This window comes from Capsicum annuum, chromosome 12 (assembly GCF_002878395.1).
Source record: "Capsicum annuum cultivar UCD-10X-F1 chromosome 12, UCD10Xv1.1, whole genome shotgun sequence".
Classification (NCBI taxonomy): domain Eukaryota; kingdom Viridiplantae; phylum Streptophyta; class Magnoliopsida; order Solanales; family Solanaceae; genus Capsicum; species Capsicum annuum.
In genome coordinates this window covers 230,073,456-230,083,104 of record NC_061122.1, presented here as the reverse complement: position 1 = coordinate 230,083,104, position 9,649 = coordinate 230,073,456, and the positions used below count along the sequence as shown (strand labels likewise).

The following is a 9,649-nucleotide window of genomic DNA, read 5'->3' as shown; positions in this document are numbered from 1 at the left end:
CATCCAACGCAATATTCTCATTTTCGCCACCTTAATTCTTTGAATGTGGAAGTTCTTGACTTGCCAACACTCTGCTCCATGGAGCATAGTTGGCCAGACTGTCACTCTGTAGAATTTTCCTTTAAGCTTAACTGACACCTTCTTATCACACAACACTCCCGAAGCGAGCCTCCACTTTATCCAACCTGCTCCAATACGGTTAGAAACATCCTCATCTATCTCACATTCCCCTGAATCAAAGACCCAAGATACTTACAACTATCCCGCTTACAAATATCCTGGGAATCCAACCTCACCACCACATCTTCCTTCTGCCTCAAGTCACTAAACTTGAATTCCATATTTTTCGTCTTGGACCTACTCAACCTGAACCCCTTAGATGCAACGGTTTGCCTCCAAACCTTCAATTTTTCATTCACCCCCTCGCATCTCATCAATTAACACTACATCGTTCGCAAACAACATACACCAATGTACCTCCCCTTAAATACTTCGCGTCAACACATCCAACACCAATGCAAACAGGAAAGGACTAAGAGTCAAACCCTGATGTAACCCTGTCTTCCCTCCCCCTTCCCCCTCTCCTCCCTCCTCCGCCGTTCGCACCCGAGTCTTTCCTCCATCATACATGTCCTTAATAGCTCTAATATACACCACCGGGATCCCTCTTGCCTCTAAGCATCTCCAAAGAACCTCCCTAGGGACTTTGTCATACTCCTTCTCCAAGTCAATGAACACCATGTCCAAATTACTCTTTCTTTTCCTATACTACTACACCAATCTCCTTACCAGGTGGATTGCCTCCGTCGTCGAATGACAAGGCATAAAACCAAACTGATTCTCCTAAATAGACACGAGCTTCCTCAATCTCCGCTCAACCACCCTCTCCCAAATCTTCATAGTATGACTCAATAGCTTGATACCCCTATGGTTGGTGCAACTCTAAATATCGCCCTTATTTTTATACAATGGAATCATCGTACTCCACCTTCAAGCCTCAGGCATTCTAGTCATCTTGAAAATGTTGTTAAACAAATCAGTCAACCACCTAAACCTACCCTACCTACAAACTTTCAAAAATCCATCGAAATCTCATCAGTCCCCGTCGCCCTTCCTCTCCGCATTCTGCGAATAGCTTCTCTGACCTCCTCAATCTTAAAACGTCTACAATAATCGAAATCGCGTCTCTCCTCCGAGGGCTCCAGCTCTCCTAACTCAATGCCTCTGTCATCCTCCTCGTTCAAAAGCCTCTGAAAATACTTCTGCTATCGCTTTTTATTTTGGACATCCTTCGTCGAAACTCTACCATCCTCTCCCTTAATGCACTTAACTTGGTCGAGGTCTCGACCCTTCCACTCCCTATCCTTAGCAACCCTGAACAACCTCTTTTCCCCGCCTTTATCCTCTAATCCCACATACAATCTCTCAAATACTGCTGTCTTAGCAGCCATAACTGCTAGCTTAGCCTCCTTTCTTACTACTTTGTAGGTCTCCCTATTCACCCGTTTCTCCTTTGCATCTTTACTTTCCACAAACTTAATATACGCCCTTTTATTACCCTCCACTCTCTTCTTAACTTCTTCATTCCACCACCAGTCCCCCTTATGACGACCTGCCCGACCCCTCGAAACACCCAACACTTCTCTAGTAGTCTCTGTGATGCAACTGGCATCCTTATCCCATATAGCATCCACGTCCCCCCTACAATCCCACACACCCAATCCTGCCACTTTCTCCTCTAACTTCCGCCCACTAACAGGCGTCAAGCCACCCCACCTAATTCTAGGCCGACCCTCTCCAGCCCTTCTCTTTTTGCTCTTCGTATAATCAAGTCCATCACTAGAAGCCTATGTTGAGTCGAAAGATGCTCACTCGGGATGACTTTACAGTCATTACATAAAATTCTATCCCCCTTTCTAAGCAACAGAAAGTCAATCTGAGTCTTGGCTATCGCACTTTGAAAGGTAATCAGGTGATCCTCCTCCTTCTAAAAGCTCAAATTCACCACCACCAGCCTAAAATCCCTCGCAAAGTCCAACAGAGCCGCCTCTTCATCATTTCTATCATCGAAAGAAAAACCTCCATACACATCGTCATAACCTCCCAACAAAACCCTAATATGCCATTAAAATCCCCCGCTATGACAATCTTCTCTAAACTAGGCACGTTTTTCATCACGTCGTCCAAAGCCTCCCAAAACCTCGCTTTCACCTCCTCTTTCAATCCCACCTGCAGAGCATAAATACTACACACATGCAACGTAAACCCCCCAATGACCAACTTAATCATCATCAGCCTATCACTGGCCCTCTTAACCTCCACCACCTGCTCTCTAAGCTCCTTATCCACTAAGATCCTCACTACATTCCAATGCCAGTCGCTTTCTGAGTAACACAACTTATACCCATCCACATCCCTAGCCTTAGACCCTACCCACTTAGTCTCCTGAACACACGCAATATTAATCTTCCTCCTCTTAAGAATTTTCACCAACTCTATGGACTTACCCTGAAAGGTCCCTAAATTCCAAGACCCAACCCTCAACCTATCTTGTCTTGCCTCGTGCCTACTTCTACTACCCCTCACCGCACCAGCCCTAACACCCGACCTAGCACCTACACCTATCCCTGCCCTCCCCTCTTCACCCCCACCTAAAACCGCCCCCAACCCCAATCCCCTTGGACATGACCCTTTTCCACCATCAATCCCTACAGCCACCACTTAAAAAATAAGCCAAAGCCCAAACAAAGCCCCAACCGATAGACAACCAAACAAAGCAACAATCGGAAAGCAGGAAACTAGGAAAGTAGTAGGGAAACAAAAGGCGCACACAAAATACCCTATTCGGTTTAGCAGCTAAAACCACACAACAATTATCCACCAATAATCGAAAGCAGACAATTACACTATACTCACAAGAGACAACACAAAACAAACGAAACTGTAGAGATAATAACTAGTAAAGTATAAATATAGGTAACAGTATTTAGTTTAGGTGTCACCGAGGTACTCCTCCGTGCTGATGGTACCGTCAATTATGCTTTCAGAGTTGGTTGCTTAAAATAGCTTCGCCAGAAAACGGTGGCCGGAGCGTCGCCGGTTGTCACTGTCACTGTCGCTGGATCTTCCACTGTGCGTTATCAGATCTGCGCTCTGGTGGTCGTGGGTCAAAAAGGGTAAAAAAGAAAATTATTTTTAGAAATTTTGAAAGTGATGGAGGAGAAAGGAGAATAACTAGGAAGAGAAGAGAGAGCAGGCTGTTGAAATTTTTGTAAAAAAAAAAAAAGAAAATCCATTTTTAACCCTTGAAAAATGCTGAGGTGGTAATTTTTCTAATCCATCATGCGCCTGATGGAATTTGAACCCACATTTTGTGTCACGTGAGTCAAAAAGGGGTAAACAATGTATTAAATCAACAAGTTTGGAGGTATTTAAAATGAATGATGGTTTAGGTGTACACTGAATAGAATAAAACGTAACAACTTCAAGGATAATTAATATTCTCTTTGTAACGAAGTTGTAAAAGTTCAAGTGGTACTCCCTCCGTTTCATTTTATTTGTTCATCTTTCTAAAATTATTTGTTTCAATTTAGTTGTATCTTTGATGAAATCAAAAGGATTTTAATATGTTCTTCCAATAATACCCTTAACATTAAATGACTAAATAAGTTGTATATATTTTAATTTATATTTTCAAAGCTTAACTAATAAGGTTAATTTCGTAAAATAGACTCCTAATAAATATTTTTCTTAATGAGTGTGTTAACTCTATAAGGGTCAACTATTATGAAACGGAGGGAGTACTTATCATATAGCTCGGTATGTACACTTTCCTGAAGAGCCCCACCACAATGAGTGTGTATTGTATAGCGAATACCGAAATCTTCTCAATCGCACACTCAATTTCTAAATGCAAATGCGCTACTCCAAAGACGAAAGCGACTCTCAAGATGCAACACAAAATGCATCATTCATAAAATAACTGCTACAACCTCTGAACAATTCAATAAGATGAATAATATGACGGCTTCAATGTAATGGTCTTATAGATTTTATAACTAACCCAAGAGAATAAGAGGTCTGCTTGTTGACAATTTGTAAATGTATCCAGTAGACTCCATATTAGTTTCTTCGTTTCAAACAACATGTAGTGTATTTCTCCTACATTGGGGTTCATAATTTATGCATGACAGCTTATAATCAAGCCCCTCTTCCACAAGGTTCTTTCCTTTCCAATATAAATAAATATTTGTTCCCTTTTTTCCTCCATGGGGGCCATCTTCAACCATAGGAAAGGGACAAAGATTTACTGGATTTGGATTAGGAACAAAAAATACTATTAGAAGTTGCTCCAAGTGGTTGCAATTATCAAGCTGAAACCTTTTGGTTCTCTTTTTTCTCAGGGAATTTTCAGAGCTAACAATGTATGGGCAACGTAGACAAAGCACATACGAATCCACCTACTTTAGCTACCTTTTTTGTCGAGGAAGATAACACATTAGCTATTTAAGACACTTTCTAAGCTTGCAATTTCCTTTATTTTCGTCTTCTCAACAGGATGTTCTAATTTCAGGTATGCTTTCCTCTCAATATTCTTCTAATTCTCTCCTCTCTTCCAAATCTCATGATTTGAAATTTATGATTAATGTTTTTAGTATAGATAGTCTATGAAAAAAGGAAAAATCAATGGGCACTAAGCCTTGTGAACTTTTAACAGTTGAAAGCCTTGTGATAAAGGTATCTTAGTTCTTTTTCCCTTTCAATGAATAGATAATCTTTTAAAATCGGTATTAAGCCATTAGGATGTTTATAAAAAAAATAAATACATAAACAGCAGACTAAACTTCAAAAAAAAAATTAAAAAAAAATTGCCCAAGTTGAGGTAGAAGGACTCTATGAAATTATGCACTATTGCAACATGTGCTGGAGATTGAAACACCCACAACAGAATTGTAATATAACTCTTGTTTGTGTTGCCAAAGAAAATTGTTGAAGTTATAAAAGCTACATGTAGATCTATTCTTTGGTCGGGTAGCACTGAATTGTCAAAAAAAATCGTTACTAGCCTGGAAAGTGCATGCTATCCTAAGGCTGCAGGGGGTTTGAACATCCTAGGCATTTAGGTATGGAACAAGGCAGACATCAATAAGTTGTTGTGGAATCTTTGTACAAAAAAGGATAAATTGTGATCGATGGAAAGGACAAGGAGCTGTAGGATGTCAATCTCGTTTCTTTTATGCTGCAACTTCTTTCCATCGGCACATTATTCGCTAAGTGGATTCATTGTTACTATGGAAGAGACAGAAACCTACTGCTGGAGATACCAAAACCAGTGTCGTGGGTAGTCAAAAAGATCCTATAGGCCATTAAGTATTTCGCTCGAGCTGGTTATGATGTAAATGGAATGTTCAATCTTACAGGCCTTCTCAATCAAACAGTTCTATCAAAAACTCAGGGGACAATTTCAGAAAGTTGGAGAAGATTGATTTGTAACAACTATGGTTTACCAAGGTGGATATTTATCCTACGACTGGCTGCTTATAAAAGATTATCTACTAAAGATAGACTTCTTAAGTGGGGAATCACAAATGACCAAACTTGATCAGGCAGAGAAAAGCACAGCTCATCTCTTCTTTACTTGTCATTTTTCTTCTCAGATGTGAACAAAACTCCTGCCATTGATGGACTTTAACAGGAGGCCTATGACAAAGGGGGAAGCACTAGGATGGGCTGCTCAACATGCAAAGGGGAAGACACCCATGGCAGAAGTATTTAAAATGGTGTTGGCTGCAGCTGTCTATAGTGTTTGGAGGGTCAGAAATCCTCGGGTTTTCAAGCAGCAAAAACAATCCGCTGATGTAGTTACCAAGCTTATCATACAGGAGGTTCACGTAAAGGCTGGTAAATGGAGTATAGACTTGTGGATTGGCTGGAAATCACAACTTCTATCCTACCTAGGCCAGTAGTAGTTTCCCTTTTGCCTTTTTGTTTGTATGTTTTTGAAGCCGGACCTAGACTGGGAAGTTTGTCCAACAGCTACGTCCCCCCTCTACTTCAACTCTTACTTTGGTAATACAATCAGATTTTTACCCCAAAAAGAAACCGTAGTAGAACTCATAACAAAATTCTTTCTCGAAACTTGAGGTAGAAGGACCAATTCATTTAAAGTTGAGAGGTTCTTGAAGTTTTTGTTGTCTCCATAATTAGTGTTTGACATTCATCCTGAACTAAACATCAGATTCTAACGACAAATTCCTTCGCAGATCACATGATGTGTTTAACTATTAAATTTCTCTATGATGCTCAAAGAAAATTGTGTCATCCACCGAAGCATTAGCGACTGAAATTCCAAAAAAGACCGGTTGTTATCGGTGCTGGCTATATAGGCCTTGAGATGGGATTTGGGGTCCCCTCGGCTCAGAGATAACTGCTGTTGAATTTGCAGCTTATATTGTTCCAACCATGGATGGTGAAGTTCGCAAGCAATTTCAACGTGCTCTTGAGGAGCGAAAGATGAAACTTATGCTACAGGCTAAGGTGGTGTGAGTTGATACTACAGGTGATGGCGTGAAGTTGACTTTTGAACCTGCATGTGATGGTCATCAAACAACTCTCGAGGCTGAGACGGAAGAGTTCCATTCACTTCAAAGCTTGGATCGGACATGATAGGAGTTGAAACTGATAAGGAAGGCTTTGTAGGATGTTGGTCAATGAATGTTTTGCCACTTAACGTCCCTGGTGTTCATGCTATTGGTAATGTCTTCCATTCTCGTAGAGAATCTTGAATTCTCAGACAATAATAGAGATGCTAGAAAACGGTAAAACTATAGCTTTTCATACAATAACTGGAATAAAAGATGCTTCAATCAACAAAAAAGTATATTGGATCGTCTTCTCAAAGGTAAACCACTTATAAACACAGAGACTGAAAAGTTCTCAATCACTACTAAATAGAAATCTTACAGATTGTTAAGATGCAGAATATTATCAGATCAAGATATCAAAGTAAATAGACTAGTAGAGTTCAGGTGCCACTAGTTCCGCTCTCCCTCTCCAGTCGGTTACGCTTCCGCTTCCATACGCTTCTGCTTGACAATGCCTGTCAATAAGTTCAATTGGAAAAATCCAAAATAAAGTTGGCTTCACAATGCCCGTCAATAAGTTCAATTGGAAAAATCCAAAATAAAGTCAGCTATGATTTCAAAGAGCATTTTCCACGGATAAAAAATGCCCATGATTAACCATTTCCAGTAAATGCTAATCCGTAATGTATCACAAAATCATTCCAACCCGACATCAAGTGTGCGCACGCTCACACACACGAAAGGAAAAGGGAAAAGGTAAATCGTAAACCTCAATAGGTGCTTACCCCTCCTTTTGGCAGGCAAGAAAAGACTTCTTTATGAAGATCACCGATATGGCTACCAACATGTATATGAAAAGTTTCGACAACAGTACCAAGAGTAACATTTCGGACTTTAACAGTCATGAAGAATTCAGAATATCCTGAGAGTCGAAAGTTTGCTTTCTCAATCTTCACAAGCTCGTACTTAAAAAACTGCAAGTAGTGTAAATATTAGCTTAGTTGCAGAAGAAAGCATAGAAAGGGGCAACCTGATTCAGTAATCTCCCACTTTTGAAGAAGGGGCCGGGCTTGACTACAAGTGTCTACTGTAGTCAGCCTTACCTTGCATTTTGCAATGCAAAAGGTTGCTGGGTTTCATAAAGGTGTCAACTTTACACCAAGACTAGAGCAGAAGAAAACATATATATATAGTAGTCTACTAATCGCACAAAGCAAAGATGCATACATACATACATCGGACTCTTCATTGTATAGATTTATAGCAAATTCAGCCAGCTCCATCATAAAGGTGTCAACTTCACACCAAGACAAGAGCAGAAGAAAACATATATAGTAGTCTAGTAATCGCAAAAAGCAAAGATGCATACATACATTGGACTCTTCATTGTATTGATTTATAGCAAATTCAGCCAGCTCGATCCTAAGCTCATACTGCTTGTGCCAAAACCCTTCGAGTTCCTCCTTGGGTATACTTAAGTCCAATGGCCCAGTTTCAGCCTCCATAGAACGACCAGGATAAGTATCAACGTCCATGCCCTGTGGAGTTAAATTAAATTAAATACATAGTAGTAAAACTCTACAGGAACAACAAATTCATTCATTATTGTATGTATCAGTATAGGTACGTACATTGGTATAGTTAATTTGAAGACAGTAACGCCTCCAGATATCATTAAAATCATAGTGATACTCGGCCGGAGCGCCTTCTGGAAGTTCAACATCCTCCAACCTCATAGGCCCTATCCATTCGGTGGATGGCAGCAATCCCATGGCGTATCCATTGCCTTGTTTTATCCATTCCTTAAACTCCTCCGGCGTCATGTATCCTCCTTCTTGTGAAGACGATCCCGATTCCACCATTTCCATACGCACCACACAAACCCTGGATCTGGAAAATTAGGTTGAGAACCAAATATGCCACCAAACTAAAAATAAAAATAAAAAAAGTTTAAAAAGCGTTACCAAAATATGTCATATATTTAAAATAGCAGCAAAAAAGCCAACAAATATCATGAACTATTTTTAAAAAGTATATAACTCATAAAAATTATGAGTTATCCATTTATTTTTTTTGTATATAACTCATGATTTTTGTGAGTTAGACATTTTATTTACTTTAACATAACTCACAATTTTTGTGAGTTTTTCATTTTATTTTAACATAACTTGCAAAAATTTTGAGTTATCTATTTTTATTTTAACATAACTCACAATTTTTGTGAGCTATCCATTTTTATTTTAACATAACTCACTTTTTTATGAGTTATGTACATAACTCACAAAAATTGTGGGTCATTTTGGATACGTTTTCCTTCTATTATATAACTCCATTCGTAACAAAAAAAAATTTCTCCAGGTTAGCAATTGCAGCTGCCCATAGTAGGTTGTTTAGTCGGACACTTTTGAATGCCCTGTGATAATTCACTTTTAAGTGCCTTAAATAAAAACGGTGATAGCCAAATGAAGTCCTCAGAAATTCAGTCAATGACTCACCGTCACTGATAATCCATTCATCATAATTTACCATTTCTTGTGATGAGAAGGAATTTGGACACTGTCCTACTATAAATAAATCAAAATCATTACTTTTTATTTTCATTCTTCTAAATCTACAAATTCTTTGTAACCAATTGAAATTGGATATTTCACGTTGGAGTTGGGAGACATACTATAATATATTATATTTTTTTCGTAAATAATTTCTCCATCCCAAAATAGTGTAACTTTAATACGTTCAGAATTCATTAACTAAGATTTGATTAAGTTTTGAAAAGATAAATGGAGTTTGAAGAAAATTGAAAAAGAAGAATTGAAGTTTGAAGAAGAAGAATTCAATAGGATGAAGAAGAATTTGAAAAACTTATACAAAGAATGAATGCATACACGTGTTAAATAGGAAAAAGTTTGAAAAGTGTACAACTTACATTTTTTATGAGTTATGCATTTTATTTTAATATAACTCACAAAAAAAGGTGAGTTAAGAAAAGTGAGTTATGTACGTAACTCACATTTTTGAGTTATATAATAGAAGAAAAACATATAAATTTAACTAAAATGACTCAC

The 9,649-nt window shown here is 38.7% G+C and overlaps 2 protein-coding genes across 2 annotated transcripts; both read right to left on the bottom strand.

Annotated features, from left to right (window-relative positions):
• Positions 1-1,073: 1,073 nt before the first annotated feature.
• LOC124889772 lies at positions 1,074-4,121 on the bottom strand. Its single transcript, XM_047401755.1, has 5 exons — positions 4,064-4,121; positions 2,587-2,708; positions 2,080-2,229; positions 1,332-1,847; positions 1,074-1,250 (listed from the first exon to the last, which is right to left on the bottom strand). Exons 1-5 carry the CDS (start codon positions 4,119-4,121, stop codon positions 1,074-1,076), a joined length of 1,023 nt encoding a protein of 340 aa, XP_047257711.1.
• A 2,725-nt stretch (positions 4,122-6,846) lies between these two features.
• Positions 6,847-8,532, bottom strand: LOC107850400. The gene is made up of 4 exons (XM_016694897.2): positions 8,216-8,532; positions 7,958-8,122; positions 7,370-7,558; positions 6,847-7,099 (listed from the first exon to the last, which is right to left on the bottom strand). The coding sequence occupies exons 1-4, from the start codon at positions 8,450-8,452 to the stop codon at positions 7,025-7,027; spliced, it is 666 nt and encodes a 221-aa protein (XP_016550383.2). The 5' UTR covers positions 8,453-8,532; the 3' UTR covers positions 6,847-7,024.
• Between the last annotated feature and the right edge of the window lie 1,117 nt (positions 8,533-9,649).